Raw genomic sequence first — 26563 nt, 5'->3', positions numbered from 1 at the left:
CATAACACGATAGAAAATGGAGTGGATAAGGAAGAGATAGGGGAACAAGGGTTTGGAAGACTTAAGATCAAATTAGGTGGAAAGGATAGATAACACTCCATCATAATTTCTAAAATCATTAGGGGCAGCAGCAACCAAATAACTGTTCAAGTTGGTGTGTGGAATATGTGAGACTGGCAACATACCATCAGACTTTTGAGAAAACATCATCCACATGACTCCAAAGATAGCACTGGCTGACAATTGTGAGAACTACCATACAATCAGCATAACAGCTTACGTGTCCAAATTGCTGACAGAAATAATATACAGAAGAATGAAAATGAAAACTGAGGGGGACTTTAGGAAAGATAAAGGCATCAGAGAGTCCCTCTTGACATTGTGCTTGATGATGGAAGCAAGACTAAAGAAAAACGTCACACACATTCATAGGATTTATTGACCTGGAAAAAGCTTCTGACAAGTAAAATGGTGCAAGATGTTCAAAATTCTGAGAAAAATAGAAGTAAGCTGTGGGGAAAGACAGCTGATGTACAAAATGTGCAAGAACCAAGACGGAATCATAAGATTGGAAGACAAAGAACAAAGTGCTGGGATTAAAAAGTGCGCAAGACAGGGATGCAGTCTTTTGACCCTACTGTTCAATCTATACATTAAAGAAACAATTATGGAAGCAAAAGAAAGGTTCAAGAGTGGGATCAGAATTCACAGTGGAAGGATATCAATGATAAAATTCACTAATGACACTGCTTTCTTTAGTGAAGGTGAAGAAGAATTACAGGATCTGTTGAATGGAATGAAGCATAATGAGTACAGAATATGGATTGAGAGTAAACCAGAAAAAGACAAAGGAAATGAGAATAGTGAGAAACTTTATATCAAAATTGGTGATCATGAAGTTAGGGAATTCTGCTACCTCAGAAGCAAAATAATCCATGATGGGTGAAGAAAGGAGGGCATAAAATGTAGATAGCATATGGGAAAAGAGCATTCCTGGCCAAGAGGTGTCTATCAGTACCAAACATAGGTCTTAATTTGAGGAAGAAATTTCTGAGAATATGATGATGTATCAAGGACTATGGGAAAACCAGAACAGAAAAGAGTTGAAGTATTTAAGAGGGGGTGCTAAAGAATGTTGAATAAACACTGACAGGAAGATGGGACTGGATGATAGGATATGTATTAAGACATCAGGGAGTAAGTTTCATGGTACTAGAGGGAGCTGGATAAACTGTAGACAAAGACTGAGATTTGAATGCATCCAACAAACAGTTGAAGACATTGGTTAGCTAGTGCTTGTATGAGATTAAGAGATTAGCACAGGAGAGAGGAGTTCATGGCAGGCAACATCAAACCAGTAAGATGACTGATGACTCAGAATTGAACATTCTGCAATGTAAAACCTATATGAACTGTGAACATTTATGACAAGTTAAAATTGTTTACTACCCTTTTGATGGCAATGCACTGTCAACTGGACTGCATTGAAATTTTCATGGCCAGACTAAAGGTTTTTCTACTTATAATGTTGGCATCTACTTGTCATCCAAATCACAACTGTTCATATTACCCATACCAACAGTGTTTAACATGCCTCCCACACTTCATCTTCATCATCATCATCATCATCATAATCATCAATAATTTGGTATATGGTATATTACTGCATAAATTCCTCCTACAGACTCTACCATCAGTTATGGTCTGCATGTCAAAACTGATAGTATTGTCTGATGGTGAGCCGTCCTTTTCAGTCTTATTGGAAACCTATTTTTTTAAATCCTATTTAGTGTACCAAAAACACACTGCCCTTTATTACTTTTCTTCAGTTGCCCTAAATATATAAAAAAAGAAAAAATCCACTGGTTCAATTACTTAAATGTCAGTTTGTACTATTCTCTTGTCAGTATTTGCATTTTATTTTAATACTACTAACATAAATACTATTTTTTTTCTTTTTTGCTCTTTATTATGTGCATACCTGTAATACCCAGTTCTAAGCAAAGAAGAGAAAGCAGAAAGGTGGAAGGAGTATACAGAAGGTCTACACAAGGGCGATGTACTTGAGGACAATATTATGGAAATGAAAGAGGAAGTACATGAAGATGAAATGGGAGATGTGATACTGCGTGAAGAGTTTGACAGAGCACTGAAAGACCTGAGTTGAAACAAGACCCCCGGAGTAGACAACATTCCATTGGAACTACTGACGGCCTTGGGAGAGCCAGTCCTGACAAAACTCTACCATCTGGTGAGCAAGATGTATGAAACAGGCGAAATACCCTCAGACTTCAAGAAGAATATAATAATTTCAATCCCAAAGAAAGCAGGTGTTGACAGATGTGAAAATTACCGAACTATCAGTTTAATAAGTCGCAGCTGCAAAATACTAACGCTAATTCTTTACAGACGAATGGAAGAACTAGTAGAAGCCAACCTCGGGGAAGATCAGTTTGGATTCCGTAGAAATATTGGACTACGTGTGGCAATACTGACCCTACAACTCATCCTAGAAGTTAGATTAAGGAAGGGCAAACCTACGTTTCTAGCATTTGTAGACTTAGAGAAAGCTTTTGACAATGTTGACTGGAATACTCTCTTTCAAATTCTAAAGGTGGCAGGGGTAAAATACTGGGAGCGAAAGGCTATTTACAATTTGTACAGAAACCAGATTGCAGTTATAAGAATCGAGGGGCATGAAAGGGAAGCAGTGGTTGGGAAGGAAGTGAGACAGGGCTGTAGCCTATCCCCGATGTTATTTAATCTGTATATTGAGCAAGCAGTGAAGGAAACAACAGAAAAATTCGGAGTAGGTATTAAAATCCATGGAGAAGAAATAAAAACTTTGAGGTTCGCCGAAGACATTGTAATTCTGTCAGAGACAGCAAAGGACTTGGAAGAGCAGTTGAACGGAATGGACAGTGTCTTGAAAGGAGGATATAAGATGAACATCAACAAAAGCAAAACAAGGATAATGGAATGTGGTCAAATGAAGTCGGGTGATGCTGAGTGAATTAGATTAGGAAATGAGACACTTAAAGTAGTAAAGGAGTTTTGCTATTTGGGGAGCAAAATAACTGATGATGGTCGACGTAGAGAGGATATAAAATGTAGACTGGCAATGGCAAGGAATGCGTTTCTGAAGAAAAGAAATTTGTTTACATCGAGTATAGATGTAAGTGTCAGGAAGTCATTTCTGAAAGTATTTGTATGGAGTGTAGCCATGTATGGAAGTGAAACGTGGATGATAAATAGTTTGGACAAGAAGAGAATAGAAGCTTTTGAAATGTGGTGCTACAGAAGAATGCTGTAGATTAGATGGGTAGATCACATAACTAATGAGGAAGTACTGAATAGGATCGGGGAGAAGAGAAGTTTGTGGCACAACTTGACTAGAAGAAGGGATCGGTTGGTAGGACATGTTCTGAGGCATCAAGGGATCACCAATTTAGTATTGGTGGGCAGCGTGGAGGGTAAAAATCATAGAGGGAGACCAAGAGATGAATACACTAAGCAGATTCAGAAGGATGTTGGTTGCGGTAGGTACTGGGAGATGAAGAAGCTTGGACAGGATAGAGTAGCATGTAGAGCTGCATCAAACCAGTCTCAGGACTGAAGACCACAACAACAACAACAACAACAACAACAACCTGTAATACAATACAATCCAGGCCTGTCAGTCATCACATGGTCCCCTTAAAATTAATAAATTTATCATTTTTTTAAATTTCTCATTAAGATTTCACTTTCTATACCCAGTCATTTATGAGTACTGGATTGATGGGCCCAAGTTTGAGGGCAGTGCGGAACCCATGCTAAGATGTAGTGTAGTCAAGCAATATGTTAATAACCACTCATGAGGCATGGAAGACAAGACATGTGACTGCCTCTTGTGTATGGCTGCAGAGAAATACTTGTAAATCTCACCCTCTTGTCTTCGGCATCTCCTACAGGCTGATGACTAGCCCATCTGCCTCTCTCTCTATTATTTTACTTTTGCATCGGAGCAAATGGCTTAAACAATCTGCCTCACCCTATTTTGTAACTGGTGTATGCCTCTTTGTCTTACTATTATTTCACATTTGACCTGAACTATCATTTTTCCTTTCAAATATCCTTTAACTCTTGTCACCCGTCCCGTCATATATGAGACTGGTGTTGTAATACCATTATTCCTGGAAGATCTAATTGCAAACTGAAATTGCACTAAATGCAAACATGATTTGCAGTCTTTTTGAGACTTTCAGTCACTCCTGACAATGATCTATTCCATATTGTCTACATATCACTTGGCGTACTTTATAATGTATAAACTATGCATATAGGGTGTATACAAATTCTGACCCCAGCTATACTTTCCAAAACCTTATTATTCAATGTATAGTTTAGATGCTGCAGGAAATAATAGTATGAATAGTTTATGCAGAAACATTCAATTTAATTAAATGTTCCAAATTCACAATGTACTTAAAATGTGTGCACTTAGAATTAATGCCACTAATAACTGTTTGTTGTATGGCTGGCATACTACATTTAAAACCCATCATTTTCTTCTATCTGAAGAACATTTTACTTTTTCTGAAGTATTTGTAATTAAAAAATTACCTTTATTCAAAACTGTTGCTTTCTGGAATCTTCAAAACTTAAAATATAAGCCTTTCAAAAATCTAGTGTCATAGTTTTGTAGACCAATTTTTCTGTTTCCAAAATTGTATTATTTTACTAGAATAACATTTTAGTTACACAACCAAAAAATTAGAAAATTTAAGTTTCCAGAAAGCTCTTGGTAGACTTTTCTAAATCTCAGAAATATTGTAAAAGTGGAAATCCAAAATTCCAATCTCATAGCAGGGCTGTTTGCCTGTTAATGTGTAATGTATTCCCTACCTTACCTGTTTACATATATATTCAAAATATAATACACTTTGTACAGTGAAATATATAAAAAGTCAGTCCTGGTCGTGCTATCATAGAGTAATGTTTGTACAGTCAGACACAAGAGAGCTTTTGTCTTTAAAACATGCTTCAGATCTATTCCGTTAGATGTGTTCCCTCCTTGATTTTCCCAGTTTAAGAGCTGCAAACTACCACTGTGACTACTGGGAAAGATTTCAGATATTGAATCTCCAGTGCACACTCTGCTGTAGAGTGAAAATACAGTCTCCGCTTTCTGCTCTGTATGTCTCGCTATCACTATGAAATGTAGTCAAAGTTGTACCCTCACATATTACTCTTTCATTGTGAAAAATCATATTCATACCAGAAGAGAATTATTTTTTATTACTGGAAACAAAATATGAAAGAGACTTACATGCAATGATATTTGTTCAGTATCTCACTGGCGTATATTAGTGGTTCTTGGCAAAAACCAGTAATGCAGTCAGAGTAGCCACAGCCATATTCCACATTCAGAGCTGCAGTTGCTTGTCCCCACTGTGTGACATTCACTGATGGAGGCAGTGGGAGCACCCTTCCATCCAACCTAATGTCATCCATACAGCCTATTGATAAGAGTTTTATGAGGTGTTCATTGTTACTGAAAATTTATACGCAACATAAAATATACTTACTGAACACAAAGTAAATGAAAAGTGAAAAAACAGTCTCATAGATGAATATGATGTGCGCTTCTTACACAAAGATAGTTGAAATGATGTGTAGTGACAGTAATACTTACGCAGAAGTGTAGACATAACTTAGTTATGGATAATGTTAAAAAAAGAACACAAATAAAAATAAAAATAAATTTTGATACTGATATGCAACAAGTGTCCAAGTACGAAAGTAATTCTTATATAATAATATGAAAAGCTTTTAGTAATTTTAAAAGAAGAAAATGTGGACAAAATTAAAATTAGAGCTGAAATGGATAGCAGTTTGGCTGGATGCCGGATATCTGTTCATCCCTAAGCCAGACAGCTGAATATCCAGCAACTAGATATTTGGCTGAACATCGCCCCAGAGCATGCCATAATATGTAGGTCTGAATGAGATTGCAAAGGCCAGGTGCAGATGACCGGTAAATTCAGTCATCGTCATTCATCAGTGAAGTCAGCAAATGTGATATTGATTAACTAACTTGACTATTTGACTTCTCTGAGTACTTTCACTTGTTATTTGAGGTTACTGTTGAAAATAATTGGTTAATTTCAAGATAAACTACAAAACATGTAATTTGGGGATATTTTGATATGAACAGAGACAATAATAAGTTTGCTATTTGTTTGTAGTGCAGAATTCAAGTTTCTGGTGATGGAGAAGGAAAAAATCCAAGTTATGTATCAAAGCTTTTTATTCTCTTGTTTTGACTTGTTTTATTACTCTGAGCAACAAGGTATTAACCCACATCCTGAGTTGCACACCTCGTTGGTTGTGTCCTGAATTCCAGCTGGAACATGGAGTTCTTGCTACGAAGTCATTTCTAGATTCTCACACCAGAGATAACATAGGAAGGGAGCTTAATACCATTGCAGATCGCTGGGGTATTGACCAAAGTAAAATACATTTACCCACTGTGACAGAGGTGCAAAAACAGTGAAAGGTGTTCAAAGGCTGAGCATGATTCTGCAAGAAGTTACAACCATTCACATCAGAAGGTTGTAACTGAGTTATTGACAGTCCAGCTGAAGTAACAGGAATGATTGCTAGTGGTAAATACTCATAGTGCACTTCAAACATTTTAGCTTAGGTCAAGAAAAACGGTTGACAAGATACCAGCATGAGGTAGAATTTCACCTTTTAGATGGCAAACTGCCTTTTTGAATAAAAACAGGCCATGTCATTGCAAGTGACTCATGATATGTTTATTAATATGACATCTTGTCAGTGGTGATTGATGGAGCAATGTGGAGCTTGTGAACTCTGAGGACATTAATGATTGTTAGTAAATAAGCTGACCTCGGGGAAGATCAGTTTGGATTTCATAGAAATGTTGGAACACATGAGGCAATACTGATACTATGTCTTATCTTAGAAAATAGATTAAGGAAAGGCAAACCTACATTTCTGGCATTTGTAGACTTAGAGAAAGCTTTTGACAATGTTGACTGGAATACTCTCCTTCAACTTCTGAAGGTGGCAGGAGTAAAATACAGGGAGCGAAAGGTTATTTACAATTTGTACTGAAACCATATGACAGGAGTAAGAGTCGAGGGGCATGAAAGGGAAGCAGTGGTTGGGAAGGGAGGGAGACAGGGTTGTAGCATATTCCTGATGTTATTCAATCTGTATATTGAGCAAGCAGTAAAGGAAACAAAAGAAAAATTTGAAGCAGGAATTAAAATCCATGGAAGAGAAATAAAAACTTTGAGGTTCGCTGATGATACTGTAATTCTGTCAAAGACAGCAAAGGACCTGGAAGAGCAGTTGAATGGAATGGACAGTGTCTTGAAAGGAGGCTATAAGATGAACATCAAGAAAAGCAAAATGAGGATAATGGAATGTAGTCGAATAAAATCGGGTGATGCTGAGGGAATTAGATTAGGAAATGAGACACTTAAAGTAGTAAAGGAGTTTTGCTATTTGGGGAGCAAAATAACTGATGATGGTTGAAGTAGAGAGGATATAAAATGTAGACTGGCAATGGCAAGGAAAGCGTTTCTGAAGAAGAGAAATTTGTTAACACTGAGTGTAGGTTTAAGTGTCAGGAAGTCGTATCTGACAGTATTTGCATGGAGTGTAACCATGTATGGAAGTGAAACGTGGTTGATGAATAGTTTAGACAAGAAGAGAATAGAAGCTTTTGAAATGTGGTGCTACAGAAGACTGCTGAAGATTAGATGGGTGAATCACATAACTAATGGGGAGGTATTGAACAGAATTGGGGAGAAGAGAAATTTGTGGCACAATTTGACTAGAAGAAGGGATCGGTTGGTAGGACATATTCTAAGGTATCAAAGGATCACCAATTGAGTATTGGAGAGCAGCGTGGAGGGTAAAAATCATAGAGGGAGACCAAGAGGTGAATACACTAAACAGATTCAGAAGGATGTAGGTTGCAGTAGGTTCTGGGAGATGAAGAAGCTTGGACAGGATAGAGTAACATGGGGAGCTGCATCAAACCAGTCTCTGGACTGAAGACCACAACAACTTCTGTCACACAGCTTGCCAAGGGGCGTCACTGTGTTGGATCGGACGATGATCACGTCCCATGTGTCCTCTGATCGGTCCACTGCTGTGGCTGCCCCGGGTACAGCCTGCACTGAGGTTGACCCCTCACCCATGGTCGAGTGGGAGATCATTCCAAAGTCTGGCAGGCAGTGAAAAACTTTCTGAGGGGCCGATCGTAGGGCCTCCCCAGTTCATTTGAGGAACAGGTTTCAGGCGTTATCTGTGGCTGATGATGTCTCTGAGCCGGATGCAGTCATCCACCCTGTTCAAGAGGAAGCTTCTCGGCCCGCAAGGTCTGGGCATTCACAGAGGGTGGGTTTGCTGGTAGTTGGGAGCTCTAGTGTTAGGCGTGTAATGGGGCCCCTTAGGAACATGGCTGCCTAGGAAGGGAAGGAAGCCACTATGCACTCCATGTGCATTCCGAGGGGAGTCATTCTGGATGTGGAAAGGGTGCTTCCAGATGCCATGAAGTGTACAGGGTGCAGCCAACTGCAGGTGGTGGCTCATGTTGGTACAAATGACGTGTGTCACTTTGGATTGGAGCAGATTCTGTCTGGTTTCAAGCGGCTAGAGGAAATGGTAAAGACTGCCTGTCTTGCTTCCGAGATTAAGGCAGAGCTCACCATCTGCAGCATCGTCGATAGAACTGACTGTGGTCCTTTGGTGCATAGCAGAGTGGAGGGTCTGAATCAGAGGCTCAGGCGGTTCTGTGACCGTGTAGGCTGCAGATTCCTTGACGTGTGCCATCGGGTGGTGGGTTTCCAGGTTCCACTTAATAGGTCAGGAGTCCACTACACACAGGAGGTGGCTACATGGGTAGCTGTGGCTGTGTGGAAGAGACTGGGCGTTTTTTTAGGTTAGAGGGTCTCAGGGAACCACAGAAGGGATTTCCGTCTAAAAGTGGGCAGGTAAAAAATAGTAAGGTAGTTTCAAATAACTACCCCACTCATACAATTATAGTAGGTGGTGAGTTTAATCTACCCTCAATATGCTGGAAAAATTATATGTTTAAAGCCGGCGGCAGGCATAAAATGTCATCCAAAATTGTACTGAATACTTTCTCAGAAAATTATTTTGAACAATTAGTTCATGAGCCCACTCGAAGCATAAATGGCTGCGAAAGCATACTTGATCTTTTAGCAGCAAATAATCCTGGACAAATAGTGAGTATTCTGACGAATACAGGGATTAGTGACCACAAGGCAGTTGCTGCTAGGCTGAATACCGTAACACCTACAACCATCAAAAATAAATGCAAAGTATATCTATTTAAAACAGCTGATAAAAATGCTCTTAACACCTTTTAAGAGACAGTCTTCACTCCTTCGGATCTGATAATGTAAGAGTAGAAAAGTTGTGGAATGTTTTCAAAGAGATAGTGTCGACAGCAATTGAGAGATATATACCACATAAATTAATAAGTGATGCTACTGATCATCCATGGTACACAAAACAGGTCAGATCGCTGTTGCAGAAGCAGCGAAAGAAGCATGCCAAATTTAAAAGAACACAAAATCCCCAACATTGGCAAAGTTTTACAGAAACTTCAAAATATGGTGTGTACTTCAATGCAAGATGCTTTTAATAATTTCCACAACGAAATTCTTTCTCGAAATCTGGCAGAAAACCCAAACTGATGATTGTGCCACTAAAGCAGAGTTATTAAACACAGTTTACCGAAACTCCTTCACCAAAGAAGACGAAATAATATTCCTGAATTCCAATCAAGAACAACTGCCAAGATGAGAAACATAGAAGTAGATATCCTTGGAGTAACGAAGCAGCTTAAATCACTTAATAAAGGCAAGGCCTCTGGTCCAGATTGTATACCAGTCTGGTTCCTCTCAGAGTATGCTGATAAAATAACTCCTTATTTAGCAATTATGTACAGCCACTCACTCACAGAAAGATCTGTATCTAAAGACTGGAAAATTGCTCCAGTCACACTAATACCCAAAAATATATTTGAACATTATGAAGTACCTTGAAGGAAATGATTTATTGACACATAGTGAGCAGGGTTTCAGAAAATATTGTTCTTGTGAAACACAACTAGCTCTTTATATTCATGAAGTAATAAGTGCTATCGACAGGGGATGTCAAATTGATTCCATATTTTTAGATTTCCAGAAGGCTTTCGACACCATTCCTCACAAGCATCTTCTAACCAAACGTGTGCCTATGGAGTATCGCCTCAGTCGTGCGACTGGATTCATGATTTCCTGTCAGAAAGGTCAGAGTTCGTAGTAATAGACGGAAAGTCATCGAGTAAAACAGAAGTAATATCTGGTGTTCCCCAAGGAAGTGTTATAGGCCCGCTATTGTTCCTGATCTATATTAATGACACAGGAGATAATCTGAGTAGCTGTCTTAGATTGTTTGCAGATGATGCTGTCATTTACCATCTTGTAAAGCCATCAGATGATCAAAACGACTTTCAAAATGATTTAGATAAGATATCTGTATGGTGTGAAAAGTGGCAATTGACACTGAATAAGGAAAAGTGTGAAGTTATTTGCATGAGTACTAAAAGAAATCAGCTAAATTTTGATTATGCGATAAGTCACACAAATCTGAAGGCTATAATTTCAACAAAATACTTAAGGTTTACTATTACAAATAACCTAAATTGGAATGTTCACGTAGATAATATTGTGGGAGAGCAAACCAAAGACTGTGATTCATTGGCAGAACACTTAGAAGGTGCAACAGGTCTACTAAAGATACTGCTTACACCATGCTTGTCCGCCCTATTCTGGAGTATTGCTGTGTGGTATGGGATCGCATCAGATGGGACTGACGGATGACATTGAAAAAGTACAAACAAGGGCAGCTCGTTTTGTATTATCGTGAAATAGGGGAAATAGTGTCACAGACATGATATGTGAATTGGAGTGACAATCATTAAAACAAAGTCATTTTTTGTTGTGAAGGGATCTTCTCTTGAAATTTGAATCACCAGTTTTCTCCTCCGATTGCGAAAACATTCTCTTGACACCCACCTACATAGGGAGAAATGTTCATCACGATAAAATAAGAGAAATCAGGGCTCGCACAGAAAAATTTAAGTGCTCGTTTTTCTCGCATGGCGTTCGAGAGTGGAACGGTAGAGAGACATCTTGAAGGTGATTCATTGAACCTTCTGCCAGGCACTTTATTGAGAATAGCAGAGTAATCACTTATATGTAGATGTAGAACAACAAAACAACAGTAAATAATGCAACCAGCCAAATATGTATTTAAAATTCTTTTATTCCACAGTCATAACAGAGGTCATGCCCATTTTCAGATAGTTAATATTTCCAATTACATAAATGTTTTCACCAGTAGCATGTCGTCAGATTCGCAGTGCACAAGAATATTTGAATATCTATTGACACTTCTATGTTTCAAATATTCTTGTTCAGTGGTGGAACTGATAACATATTGCTGATGAAAGCATTTACGTAAATGCACATGTTAGCCTTTTGAAGATGGGCACGAATGACCAAAACCAGTTATGGCTGTGCAATAAAAACATTTTAGAAGTATTTGTGGCTTGTTGTATTGCTCACTGAAATAACAAAAAAAGTCTGGTCTTTCCTTCACATCTGGAGTAATACCATATGTTGCGGTATTAAGTAAGTATTTAGATAAAGATGAGACAGCACAAAGAACCCCTGAGGATATGGTTCAAAAGCTGAATTAGAAAGTCATTTCAGCTCCTTAAATAAAGATTCAAATTACTTGATTGGAATCTTTCTAATCCCAAGATTCAAGACAGACTATTTGGGGTTTCTTGAAGCTGAGAGAGCTCAACAGAAGATCCTATTGGAATTTTGTGAACAATCTTATACAAGTAGCAGTTCACTTCCAATGCCTACTCAGAAATGCAGAAGAGACAAAATTGAATCAAATGTGACTTGTGAAGCTCATGACATATTTTGGGATTGCTTTAATGAAGTGGTAACTGAACTAATAATAGTCACTATAACAATCAACAAACAAATGTGAGACTGACTATTATTTGAGGACAGTTTGAATTGATTGCATTTGTTAACTTTAGTCTGATGTGACAAAAGCTGTGGGATATCTGCTAATATCATGTCAGACCTCCTTTTGCCTGGCATAGCGCAGCAGCTCAACATGGCATAGACTCGACAACTCATTGGAAGCCCCTGCAGAAATTTTGAGCCATGCTGTCCCTCTAGGTGTCCATGACTGCGAAAGTGTTGCTGGTGCAGGGTTTTGTGCATGAACTATACTCTCAATTATGTCTCATAAATGTTCAATGGTAATCATGTCAGGTGGTATGGGTGGCCAAATCATTGACTCAAATCGTCCAGACTGTTCTTCAGACCAGTCGTGAATGAATTGTCATCCACAAAAATTTCATTGTTGTTTGGGAAGATGAAGGTCATGAATGGCTGCAAATTGTCAAACATAATCATTTGCAGTCAGTGACCAGTTCAGTTGGACCAGAAGACCCAGTCCATTCCATGTAAACACAGCACAGCCTACACCATTGTGGAGACACCACCAACTTGCACAATACGTTGCTAACAACATTCCACATGCAAAGTCTGTTAATTCCTGTTGTGTGGCCATAATGGCCATGGAAGCCTTTCACACAAATCATCCGAGTACCAATGACATCTCCAACAATGCACTGCTATCTGTAAATGTGCACATCCTTACAAGATGGCTACCATATTAGACATGCCAGAATGTGGTTCCTAATTAAGTGATGATTTGTAGTGAATAAGACAGTGTCAATAAAAATTGTAGTGCACACAGCTATCTGAGTGCCAGTGGTTCATAGTTAATGATAACAATGTTGTCTTCGAGGTGCTCGTTATACAGGTTCATGTCCTAAGAACAAAAAAAAAAACATGGGTGTTTCTTGCCTTGTATGTGATGAAACAGTGATAAAAGATTTCTGAATTTGTGCTTAAACCCAACTATGGATTCATTCCTTCTGCATCCAGTGGTTCAATACAAAAAAATTTGTTATGTTTCTGTGACAGTGAACAGTGTATGCACACAGCTGAGATATTAAAAACTTATGATTTAAATACTGAACAATTCATCACTGAAATGCTAATAAATGATATCTTGTGACTAAAAGATGAGCTAAAACTATTAAGAACAAATACACATAGTAACAACAGAAGTGTGTGCATCGAACAAGGAAAAGAAAATGGAAACACAATTGAAGGAAAACATAAAGCTTTCATTAGGCCCACTAAAACAATTAACGGTAAGCGAATACAATTTAACACAGACAATATATATTCAACAGATATGACAGGAAAAAATTACAGTGTGTTAGTTGAAGAACAAACTGACAGCCAAAGAATAAACTATGCAAAAAACAACCTAACTGCATCTTCAAAATATACAAACACATGGTGCACATGGCCAAGATAATGTCAGCAAGTAGTAAACAAGTGAAGTTAAAAAAAATGAGCTATGGTGCTTGGTGGGAGCCTCGCCGGGAGAACTGCCGAAAAAATAAACAATTGTAGTATGGTACGTCACTTATGGCTACAGGAATAACCAGACTGAATGTACGTTTGACTGAGATAATAAAAATGGTAACTCACTAAATGATTTATCTAAGAATGATACCATCATAATCATGGGCGGAAGCAATGATGTTTACCAGAATGAGGGGAAACATGCTACACAGTGCTTAAAAACTAACTACGTGATTTCAAAGTGCCCAACATCGTAGTTACTAGCATGCCACACAGATGTGACCTGCAGGATAACTCAGTCATAAATTCGGAGCTTTAAAAAATAAACAGACAGTTCCAAAAGTGTGCAAGGCCTATCATAACATGACATTCTTCGAACTTCCCACATTAAGAGAACTATTTACAATACATGGACAACACTATAACAATGCTGGAAGTCGCTCATTGCTAAAACGCTAGCAAATTTAATACAGAATGTTGACCACATTACAAGAAAACCAATCTTTATAGAACCAGTCTCTACAAAAACTGTACTGAGTAACTGTTTGAGCAAAGCTGTAACACGTACTTTAGGAATTGTTTGCGATAAAACTTGTGCAGCTACGAAGAAATACATAAAAAGAGACACCTATAGGCAATGGAACTAAAATGTCAAAAAATACAACCACAGCTACTGCTGATAACCTTGGTGTTGTGAACTCGTAACACCCCCCCCCCCCTCCCCCCACTGCCCCCCACAACCACAGGCACAGGAGAAAAGACATTCACAGTCAGAATACAAAAGAACCACAAAAGATGTCCATGAACAAGGAACAAGGATTTTTATGGCCTCACCAGGAAAAGAACACCAAGCAGACACCAGTAGTGAAAACAAACAGGTAAAAAAGAAGGTAAGTGGTTAATTACATGCACCTGAACTCGACAGAAGTACAAAATTCATACTCTTTCATCAGAATGTTCAATCTTTTCCAAATAAAATCAATGATTTTGAAATACCCTTTTCAGATGAGCTCAAGGAAGCTTCTGTTATATGTTTAAGTGAATATTGGTTGAGTAGTGATATGTTAGGAGTCACAAAATTACCAGTATTAACATTATCCTCATCAGTCTGTAGGACATCCTCTGCCCATGGTTGGACACGCATTTTTGTTAAAAGTAACACTGAACATCACTGCTTAAAATCCTTAGAGATATTGGGAAAAGAGGAAGATCTTTAAATTTCAGCTACAGAAATAACATCACTAAAAACAATAATAATTTTCTTGTACAGAAGCCCAGATGGGGACTCACATATTTTCCTACAGAAACTAGTCAGTGCACTCAGCAAACATAAAGCTAACAAGAAAAATCTAATAGTATATGGTGACTTCAACATAAATTTCCAGAAAAACTCAAATGTAAAACAAAATCTCATGGCCATTCTTCCAACATATAATTTATAGGCCACTATAAACTCTCCCTCTAGAATTACCAAAACTACTTGTACCACTATTGACCAAATATTCTAAAATGTAGAAAAAATGGCTTCCAGGCTGGAACCATTTAAAAACAGAATTTAGTGACCGTAATGGACAGTATATTGCTTTCCATACAGTACCAGTACCTAAACCCACAATGCCAACAGAACTAGTCAAAGAAAACGAATCCTAAGCGAACAAAACATAGACACCTTCAGACAACTGTTAGCTAAGGAAACATGAAAGTATATGTGAAAAGTTCAACAGATTTATGGAAATATTTAGCGAGTACTATGAAACTGGATTCCCCAATAGAACGAGGTCTAATAATAGAAGCAGATCTTGGGCAACAACTGGAATAAAGATCTCGATCAAGATAAAGAGAAAACGATATGATATTATAAAAATGCAACAGGTATATGATGATTTTCATGCTTATTACAGAAAATACAAGACAATATTTAAAAAAATTGTCAAGGAAACAAAAATGAAGGCAAATGATCTATACATTCAGTCTGCTGGAAACAAGACCAAAGTCATGAGGAAAGTTGTGAAACAGCAGACAGGCATTGTCACTAACAGAAATGCCAATATCACTCTATGTCAAGATGGAGAGAAAATAACAGAGCCCAGGAAAGTAGCAAATACCTTCAATAGCTGTTTTATGAACATAAGTGGGCCACTAATCAGTTAGATTACTCCAAGTAACCAAAATACAACAGCACCACTGTTATAACTTCAAGTTGAACAAATACATTTCAAGAAAGTCGCAATACATGAAAGTCACAGATCAAGTAAACAGAGTAAGATGGTTGTACACTTTAACATTCAAATCATAATTGAGTCCGAGTCTAGCGGCAGCTGGCTGGCTGGCCGCTTAGGTGGCGCTGCTGCTGCATGGCTGGCAGACAGCGCCGCATGTAGAGGATGCGCGTAACTGCGTGGCAGCACTTTGAAAGATCAGCGAGTCACAACACTTTTCCCCCATTTGAAGTTTTTGCACGGGTCTTGATGGAGGTGGCCTGTAGATTGCTAATGTCCATAGGTGTTGTTTGACTGGCCGTAAAGTCTCGAGGAGGAGGCCTCCCGTACGGACGGAAGTGTCCCCGATGATAATGGGTCGAGATGACAGGAGACGTGGGGGTCGAATCTTCTGGGTCCCCGTGCACCAATCGGCCCGTTGCGGCAAGTCTGGTTGTAATAACAGGATAAATGGGCGATGTGTACACATCCGTAGGAGAAGGAGGCAAGTAGAGTTGCTCCGACAGATGATGGTCATCTGGTTCCTGCATGGGCATGTCTCCTGGTGGTGTCAGTTCTTCTGCTGGCAGCGATATGATGGTGAGAGGACTGCGTTGTGAGTAATGAGAGATTCCAGTATCCTGAGTGTCAGGTAGAGCCGAAGTTGGTGTAGCGGTATCTGGAACAGGCGTTGCCAGCACACGAGGCCACAGCTGGTCCGAATGATGCACTGCAACACCTGTGTCCGTCTGGATTTCACACAGGCATTGGCCTTGGTGTCGTAAGATGCAGCCAGGACTCCATTTTGGCCACCTGCCATATCCCCGTACCCATACAAGGTTGTCGGCGGTGAACCGCCCAAGCGAAGGCACCCGTGGCCATGAGGTGGAAGGCCGCAGAAGATGAAGTAGCGTGCGGGGCTGTCGGCCACATAAGAGCTCAGCCGGGCTGTGGTCCCCCATGGAGGTGAAACGGTAAGAAGCCAGAAATTGGAGAAGCGCATCATCAGCAGCAGAAGAAGTCAGGTGTTTCCTCCTCTGAGTCTTAAATGTGCGGACCAGTCGTTAAGCCTCACCATTTGACTGTGGATGGAATGGAGGGGCCGTGACACGCATGACGCCATGACGGGCATAAAAATCCGCAAAATCAGAAGGGGCAAACTGCTGACCATTATCAGTAACAAGAGTAGAGGGGAGGCCTTCCAAAGAGAAAATGCAAGCTAGAGCATTGGTGGTTGCCGTGGTGGTAGGCTGCGTGCAACGGACAATGAAAGGAAAGTTAGAGTAGGCATCAATAATGAGAAGCCAATAAGTACCTAAAAAAGGTCCAGCAAAGTCAGCATGAATACGCTCCCAGGGCTTCTCAGGCGAAGGCCACAGTGACAAAGATGACTTCGGGGCAGTGGCCTGTGATGCACAAGGGCCGCAGGCAGCAACCATGTGTGCGATTTCAGAGTCAATGCCGGGCCAGTACATTAGACGGTGCGCCAGAGATTTTGTACAAGAGACACCCCAGTGCCCTTGGTGAAGGAGGTGCAAGACCGAAGCACGCAAAGACGCAGGTACCACAACATGCGGCGAAGCATTGTCAGTGGAAAGGAGGATAAAACCATTCCTAGCCGTGAGGCAGTAACACAAAGCGTAGTAGTTCTGCAATGGGTCAGAAGTCTTAGCGGATGGACGATTTGGCCAACCCTCCCAACCCGGGAGAGGGTAGGGTCAGAACCCGTAGCAGCCGCCAGCCGGTCCCCGGTGATGGGAAACCCGTCCACAACCCGCAGCTCGGCAACATCCAGGTGGAAACACAAAAGTTCATCCCTATCGAATGCCAGATCAGGACCCATGGGAAGGTGAGACAGTGCATCAGCATTCGCATGTTGAGCCATCGGCCGGAAATGAATGTCATAATTGAAACGAGACAAGTAAAGAGCCCAACGCTGGAGGCAGTGTGCAGCCTTGTCAGGAAGTGAGTTGATGGATGAAACAAGGAAACAAGTGGTTTGTGATCTGTAACAAGATGAAATTTGGATCCATAGAGAAAAACTCCAAACTTATGAAGAGCATAAATAATGGCCAAAGCTTCTTTTTCAATTTGAGAATACTTTTGTTTGGCATCTGTGAGCATTTTGGAGGCATAAGTAATGGGTTGATCAGAACTGTCAGAAAAACGGTGCGCAAGGACTGCACCGACCACGTATTGAGAGGCGTCCGTGGCAAGAAGAAGATGTTGGCCAGGTCGATAAGCAGCCAGGCACAGGGCCTGTTTCAGCATAGTCTTCAGTTTCTGGAAAGCTGCATCGCATGACGTGGACCAGTGAAAATGCACGTTTTTATGTAACAGGCGATGCAACGGCTGAGCCACCAAAGCCGCAGATGGTAAAAACTTGTGATAGTATGCTATTTTCCCCAAGAAGGCCTGCAGTTCCTTAACAGATGTAGGGAGAGGAAGGGCATCGTTCACAGCAACTGTTTGCTGAAGTGGACGAATACCATGCCGAGAGAGTTGAAACCCCAAGTACGTGATAGATGCCTGAAAAAATTTTGATTTCTCAAGATTACACTTAAGACCGGCAGTCTGTAAGACATGAAAAACTGTGTGGAGATTTTGAAGATGTTCGTCAGTGGTGGAGCCAGTGACAACAATGTTGTCCTGGTAATTTTTACACCCAGGGACAGGGAGCAATAATTGTTCCAAGAATCACTGAAAGAGAGCAGGGACGCTGGCAACCCCAAATGGAAGTCGTCGGTATTGATAGAGGCCGAAAGGTGTGTTAGGGACCAGAAACAGCCGGGAAGCAGCGTCGAGGAGAAGTTGATGATAAGCTTCTGAGAGGTCAAGTTTAGAAAAATACTGGCCTCCAGCAAGTTTAGTGAACAATTCTTCAGGTCGAGGCATAGAGTAAGTGTCAATAAGGCATTGAGCGTTTACAGTGGCTTTGAAATCGCCACAAAGACAAACATCACCATTTGGCTTAGCAACGACAACGATAGGAGAGGACCACTCACTGGAAGTGACAGGAAGCAAGAACCCTGAAGCAGTGAGATGATCCAGCTCCCATTTGACCTGATCACGAAGGGCCATAGGAATGGGCCGAGCCTGAAAAAATTTAGGCCGAGCAGTGGGTTTGAGCGTGATATGAGCTTCAAAGTCGTTTGCACGGCCTAAGCATCATAAAAACCTTAAAAACAAAACAGTCCTCAGGAGTAGATCATATACCTGATAAAATAATAAAACGATGCAGTGAATGAATTGAAAAACCACTAACATATTTACGCAATAGTTCACTGGCATCATGGACTTCCCCTTCTTGTCTAACTTCTCAAAAATTCCAGGGAAAGTCTTCCATGAAAGACTTGCAGAGTTTATGGAAATATATCAAATCCTATCCTCAGCACAACACGGGTTTAGGAAGAACCACTCAACCAATAGTGTTACCTATGAATTCTTAAGTGAAATTTACCAGACAGTGGACAGTGGTGATTATATCACTGGTGTATACCTCGACTTGTCAAAAGCATTCAGTATTATAGGTCATGAAGCACTCCTACAGAAATTAAATCAACTAGCCATAAGAGCCATACCTAATGACTTGGTCAGGTCATAGCTTTGCAGATAGAAACAAACAGTGGAAATACAACATATTGACTTGCTGCAACATCACAAACCATTAGTGAGATTACCAAGGCATGAAATATGATGTTCCCCAAGGGTCAGTACTGGAACAAGTTCTGATCCTCCTATATGTAAGTGACCTACAAATAAACGTACAGTGTCAAAAAGCTTACCAGTTTTCTGATGCCACGAGCTTTCTCATTACTACAAAATCAGAAAACCTACTATAAGAAAACACAACAAAGACAATGGATAGCATAGCAGAATGGTTCACATACAATATGTTAATCATAAATGAAGGAAAAACTGTAGCAATCAATTTCCATAGTGTCAAGGAAAAGGCTCCACAAACTATAAATATCCAGCTGTCAAACAAAGCTGTACATAGAGTTGACCTGGCAAAGTTTCTTGGGCTGTGCATCCAGGATAATGTCATATTGACAATCTTAGCAAAAAATTGAACACATTCTGCTATGTAATGAGGATCCTCTAAAGCTGCTGTAGTAAAGACTACCTAAAAAGTGTGTGCTATGCAAGTGTCCAATCAATGCTGAAGTATGGAGTCATTTTCTAGGGAGCTTCTCCAAATACCATCAAGCTATTTAGAATCCAAAAAAGAATCAGAAGAATCATAGAAAGTGCCAAACTGAAAATCTTGCAAGCCACTCTTCAGAAAACTGCAGATTCCACACTCTTCCTCAAAAATGAAGATGTACATGCTCAAAAACAAGGCAAAAAATGGATTTCCATATGCACCATAAAAAAAACTAAGCTTTGCCTAACTGGAGTTCTACACCTTGGACAATAAATATTCAGGAAACTGCCAAGTAACATACAATCAATCAACACCACAGCAAGGTTCAAAGCTGCAGTAAAGGAGTATCTAATTGATCACTGCTTCTGCAGACTGAAAGAGTATTTTGATAAATAATAATGTGCCAGTATGAATAATAATTCACCAGTCTTAGCCACTGAAACCATAGTAACATTGTAATCACTGAACAAATACAAATAATGCAACAGTAATAAGTAGTGTAACCACAAGAGATTAATGATGCTAAAATGATAGAAAGAATTCTGTATTAAATGATGTCCAACATCTTATGTACATTCTACATACCAACAAGGTCTCATGGACAAATAAATAAATACTTTATGACTTTTGTCACCTTAGTGTGTATTTGGAAAAGGTTCCACAAACTATAAAGATCCAGTTGTGGTCACCTAATGCAACACAGTATCCAAATATGACAAAGTTTGTCAGAATGTATCTATCAGCAACCTAAAAGACTTTTCTATGAATCACGCCTTGTTTATGAATACAAGTGAAACCACTTATTACCTATTAATGGAAAGATATTTCTGTTCATTCACCATAATTTGCCTATACTTCAGCATGAGTACTAACTTATTTTTCATTAACATTAATAATAAACTGTGTTTTTATTTGAAGATATTGTGACTTTATTTGTGTTTAGAGTATCTTACATGTGAATTAAAGAAAGTCAGTTTTCTGAAATTTTAATAATTTGTTGAAAATCGGCATGTGCCAGATATTAATATACTATCTGCTATTTGGTCAGGTAGTAAAATTAAGCCAGATAGGTTAGATACTTGATAGGTGCCTGATATCCATTTCATCTCTGATCATGATTTGTAAACTGAGTGAAACAACTTATGAACAGATCTTACCATTCTTATAATCAGCAAAAATTTCCAATGTATTCATGCCTAGGTACTCTGCTTTTCCACCTGCATGCACGCCTTCCTGTTTATCAACAACTAATAGCTGATGTCCTTCAAATGAGGTGGTCTGATTATATCTAGTAAATTCACCATCATCTAACTGGAGGATAGATAGTGAGCCATAACGTGAAATCTGAAATCCAAATGAGTTAGATTAATAAATGCTCATATGTCCACAAGATTATAGTGTAGCTTTACTTTAAAAATAATTGTAACTACACATACAAGAAACTTAATTTTTTTAAGAAAAAGTGAAGGAATCCCATTACTTGCCTTTACAGTATGCCAGTTGCCATCGCTGATGTTAACATAACTTAAGCAGACAGACTGTTCTTCAGTATGTATGCTGTTGAGGTTGTAACGGAAACATAAGCTTCCATTTCTTATCTAGAAAAGATGGGGAACTCATTATTCATGTGACACCGAAAATAAACAAGAAAGTGAAAAAATTGCACCATTACATGTAGATATATAAAGAACTGTAAAACCACTTAGAAGCATATGTTGTATTTTGCACTTTTTAGCCAAAAGTATCTCCTTTTTCTTGTATGATGAAAAATCTTTTGTTCATCAAAGCCACGTGATGATTTGCAAAGCCTGCACGCACACCCTCCATGTGGTTCACATTGGGCAACATTAATTCCAAGCACTTTAAAGGGATGCAGTTTCATAAAAGTTTTTGTGGATTTATGAAACAATGAAATATCCAGGATGGAATAACACAATATCTTGAAAAGAATTGTTTATGACTGAGCATGTAGAGCTGATGCTGAATCATACACATGCACAACGAAAAGAACACCATACATTTTAGCTTTCAGCCAAAAGGCCTTTTCTGAAGTAGAAAGCACACACACATTCACAAAAGCACAGCTCCAACCACGTGGTCACACATGGCCACAGTCCAGTCACAGCAGCCAAAGACAGTGGTCATGTGTGAGTTGTGCTTGTGTGAATGTGTGTGTGCCTTCTACTTCAGATGAAGGCCTTTTGGTTGTTGTTGTTGTTGTTGTTGTGGTCTTCAGTCCTGAGACTGGTTTGATGCAGCTTGCCATGCTACTCTATCCTGTGCAGGCTATTTCATCTCCCAGTACCTATTGCAACCTACATCCTTCTGAATTTGCTTAGTGTATTCATCTCTTGGTCTCCCTCTACGATTTTTCCCCTCCACACTGTCCTCCAATACCAAATTGGTGATCCCCTGATGCCTCAACACATGTCATACCAACCGATCCCTTCTTATAGTCAAGTTGTGCCACAAACTTCTCTTCTCCCCAATCCTATTCAGTACTTCCTCATTAGTTATGTGATCTACCCATCTAATCTTCAGCATTCTTCTGTAGCACCACATTTCAAAAGCTTCTATTCTCTTCTTGTCCAAACTATTTATCGTCCATGTTTCATTTCCATACATGGCTACACTCCATACCAATACTTTCAGAAATGACTTCCTGACACTCAAATCTATACTCGATGTTAACAAATTTCTCTTCTTCAGAAACGCTTTCCTTGCCATTGCCAGTTTACATTTTATATCCTTTCTACTTCGACCATCATCAGTTATTTTGCTCCCCAAATAGCAAAACTCCTTTACTACTTTAAGTGTCTTATTTCCTAATCTAATTCCCTCAGCATCAACCGACTTAATTCGACTACATTCCATTATCGTCGTTTTGCTTTTGTTGATGTTCATCTTATATCCTCCTTTCAAGACACTATCCATTCCATTCAACTGCTCTTCCAAGTCCTTTGCTGTCTCTGACAGAATTACAATGTCATCGGCAAACCTCAAAGTTTTTATTTCTTCTCCATGGATTTTAATACCTACTCCAAATTTTTCTTTTGTTTCCTTCACTGCTTGCTCAATATACAGATTGAATAACATCGGGGAGAGACTACAACCCTGCCTCACTCCCTTCCCAACCACTGCTTCCCTTTCATGTCCCTCGACTCTTATAACTGCCATCTGGTTTCTGTACAAATTGTAAATAGCCTTTCGCTCCCTGTATTTTACCCCTGCCACCTTCAGAATTTGAAAGAGCATATTCCAGTCAACACTGTCAAAAGCTTTCTCCAAGTCTACAAATGCTAGAAATGTAGGTTTGCCTTTTCTTAATCTAGCTTCTAAAATAAGTCGTAGGGTAAGTATTGCCTCACGTGTTCCAACATTTCTATGGAATCCAAACTGATCTTCCCCGAGGTCGGCTTCTACTAGTTTTTCCATTCGTCTGTAAAGTATTCGCGTTAGTATTTTGCAGCCGTGACTTATTAAACTGATAGTTCAGTAATTTTAACATTTGTCAACACCTACTTTCTTTGGGATTGGAATTATTATATTCTTCTTGAAGTCTGAGTGTATTTCGCCTGTTTCATACATCTTGCTCACCAGATGGTAGAGTTTCGTCAGGACTGGCTCTCCCAAGGCTGTCAGTAGTTCTAATGGAATGTTGTCTACTCCCGGGGCCTTGTTTCGACTCAGGTCTTTCAGTGCTCTGTCAAACTCTTCACGCAGTATTATATCTCCCATTTCATGTTCATCTACATCCTCTTCCATTTCCATAATAGTGTCCTCAAGTACATCGCTCTTGTATAGACCCTCTATATACTCCTTCCACCTTTCTGCTTTCCCTTCTTTGCTTAGAACTGGGTTTCCATCTGAGCTTTTGATATTCATACAAGTGGTTCTCTTTTCTCCAAAGGTCTCTTTAATTTTCCTGTAGGCAGTATCTATCTTACCCCTAGTGAGATAAGCCTCTACATCCTTACATTTGTCCTCTAGCCATGCCTGCTTAGCCATTTTGCACTTACTGTCGATCTCATTTTTGTTGTATTCCTTTTTGCCTGCTTCATTTACTGCGTTTTTATATTTTCTCCTTTCAAATTCAGTATTTCTTCTGTTACCCAAGGATTTCTACTAGCTCTTGTCTTTTTACCTACTTGATCCTCTGCTGCCTTCACTACTTCATCCCTCAAAGCTACCCATTCTTCTTCTACTGTATTTCTTTCCCACATTCCTGTCAATTGTTCCCTTATGCTCTCCCTGAAACTCTCTACAACCTCTGGTTTAGTCAGTTTATCCAGGTCCCATCTCCTTAAATTCCCACCTTTTTGCAGTTTCCTCAATTTTAATCTACAGGTCATAACCAATAGATTGTGGTCAGAATCCACATCTGCCCCTGGAAATGTCTTACAATTTAAAACCTGGTTCCTAAATCTCTGTCTTACCATTATATAATCTATCTGAAACCTGTCAGTATCTTCAGGCTTCTTCCATGTATACAACCTTCTTTCATGATTCTTGAACCAAGTGTTAGCTATGATTAAGTTGTGCTCTGTGCAAAATTCTACCAGGCGGCTTCCTCTTTCATTTTTTACCCCCAATCCATATTCACCTACTACATTTCCTTCTCTCCCTTTTTCTACTGCCAAATTCCAGTCACCCATGACTATTAAATTTTCGCCTCCCTTCACAATCTGAATAATTTCTTTTATTTTAGCATACATTTCTTCAATTTCTTCGTCATCTGTAGAGCTAGATGGCATATAAATTTGTACTACTGTAGTAGGCGTGGGCTTCGTATCTATCTTGGCCACAATAATGCGTTCACTATCCTGTTTGTAGTAGCTTTCCCGCATTCCTATTTTTCTATTCATTATTAAACCTACTCCTGCATTACCCCTATTTGTTTTTGTATTTACAACCCTGTATTCACCTGACCAGAAGTCTTGTTCCTCCTTCCACCGAACTTCACTAATTCCCTCTATATCTAACTTTAACCTATCCATTTCCCTTTTTAAATTTTCTAACCTACCTGCCTGATTAAGGGATCTGACATTTCACACTCTGATCCGTAGAACGCCAGTTTCCTTTCTCCTGATAACGACATCCTCTTGAGTAGTCCCCGCCTGGAGATCCGAATGGGGGATTATTTTACCTCCGGAATATTTCACCCAAGAGGACACCATCATGGCCTTTTGGCACAAAGCTAAAATGTAAAGTATGCTGGTGCAAGCTGTCACCAGCACATCAGGCAGCAGAGAGATCGATAGAGGCCAAAGAGAAACTCAAAAGAAACGCATCGCCAACACTCTCTCGACTGCTAGTATTTGGTTCGCTGCCACAGACAGGAGGGGCCAGTCTGTCACACACACCAAATCAGTCATCCAGTGAGTTGAGTGGAGTCATCAGTTGCAGCCCAGTGGGAATTGCAGTCACAGCTCAGCCTCTAGCTCAGACTCAGGCAGCCCATAGCGACCAGTGTAGTGTGCATAGCTCGATATGTACTTCACCAGCAGTGAGGCTAATGTGGACTATTAAGGAAGAGCTTGTACCACAACACCTGGAGTATCTTAAGTTAAATAACATCTTGTTCTTATGAATAAAGAACCCTGTTAATACATGCAGGCAGTTGTGTCATAAAGAGAGGACACCAGCCACCAATAACATCCTCTCCTTGCTTCCCATGGTACAAGCCTATAGTAACATCAAGATGACACAAAATATAGCATTCTTTTTGTTGTGTATGTCTGCAACTCACCATCTCCTCAATGTGGTGAGTAGCCATCTATCCTTTTTGCAATATTATTGTGGATTTTTTTATGCTGAATTGATTCAAATAGATGTTCCTATTAAAAAATAAATTTTGCTTATTTAGTGTACATCATCTGGCAAGGTCCTGAAAATAGACTCATAATATTGTGGTTGGAACTTCCTTAAGTTTAGAGTTGCTGTCGAGAGACCTCTTTGAGGGTGTGGATGTCATCATGTGCTCTTGCTAGGAAAGTTTTCAGTTTTACTCATTTACAACCAAGTCATTCATCCAGTAAATTTTCTTTTGGTATCTGACACAAAGTGGACAGTCTTTTTGCGATAGATTTTTTTCAAGTTTTGGTTTAGGGTTCACAAATATGTGAATTGCCTTTCACCCCCAAAAAACTCTCTGTGATCATCAAATTTTCTATCTGTATTAGGGAAACTAACTGATTTCAAAGCCCACATCACGTTTAAAGTGACAGCTGCCCAATGTTTCTTCAAAAGTGTGCTGGGTGCCTCTTAGCTTAAAGGATGCCCTCAAAACAGAACTTGACCCACTTAATCATAAAGATGTGTTAACGCCTATTCCCCATAGTCAATGGACCACTCCATTGGTAACAGTATGCAGATACAAAGGCACCTTGAGACCTTGTGATGATTTTAAAATAATGCAGTGACATAGACTCAAACCAGGGCCCAATGCCAAAATCCAGATGTTGACCAAGTGACACTGGCTCAGCATGAAGCCATGCCAGTGGCTGCACAACTACCACCTAAGTGCTGGGGCAATAGCTGGCATTAGAGGCATTTTAGTGGTGCTTGGCGTGCTGCATATGTGACCTCCCCACAACAAGATATGCCCTTTCATGTATAAAAGCTAACCATTTGGCGAGTCTGACTATGGT

The 26563-nt window shown here is 39.6% G+C and overlaps 1 protein-coding gene across 1 annotated transcript in view; it reads right to left on the bottom strand.

Moving 5' to 3' along the window:
* LOC126474219 (neural-cadherin-like) overlaps nt 1–26563 on the bottom strand; it is a 105110-nt gene that overhangs the window by 38763 nt on the left and 39784 nt on the right. Inside the window, exons 10-12 of the mRNA XM_050101683.1 lie at nt 21398–21511; nt 21071–21257; nt 5312–5501 (exon numbers count right to left, since the gene is read on the bottom strand). Coding sequence (XP_049957640.1) covers nt 5312–5501; nt 21071–21257; nt 21398–21511 — 491 coding nt within the window. The remainder of the gene's footprint in view (nt 1–5311; nt 5502–21070; nt 21258–21397; nt 21512–26563) is intronic.

The sequence above is a fragment of the Schistocerca serialis genome, chromosome 4 (genome assembly GCF_023864345.2).
Source record: "Schistocerca serialis cubense isolate TAMUIC-IGC-003099 chromosome 4, iqSchSeri2.2, whole genome shotgun sequence".
NCBI lineage: Eukaryota > Metazoa > Arthropoda > Insecta > Orthoptera > Acrididae > Schistocerca > Schistocerca serialis.
Note: the sequence above shows the minus strand (reverse complement) of the source record. Positions and strands in the feature narration are given on the sequence as shown.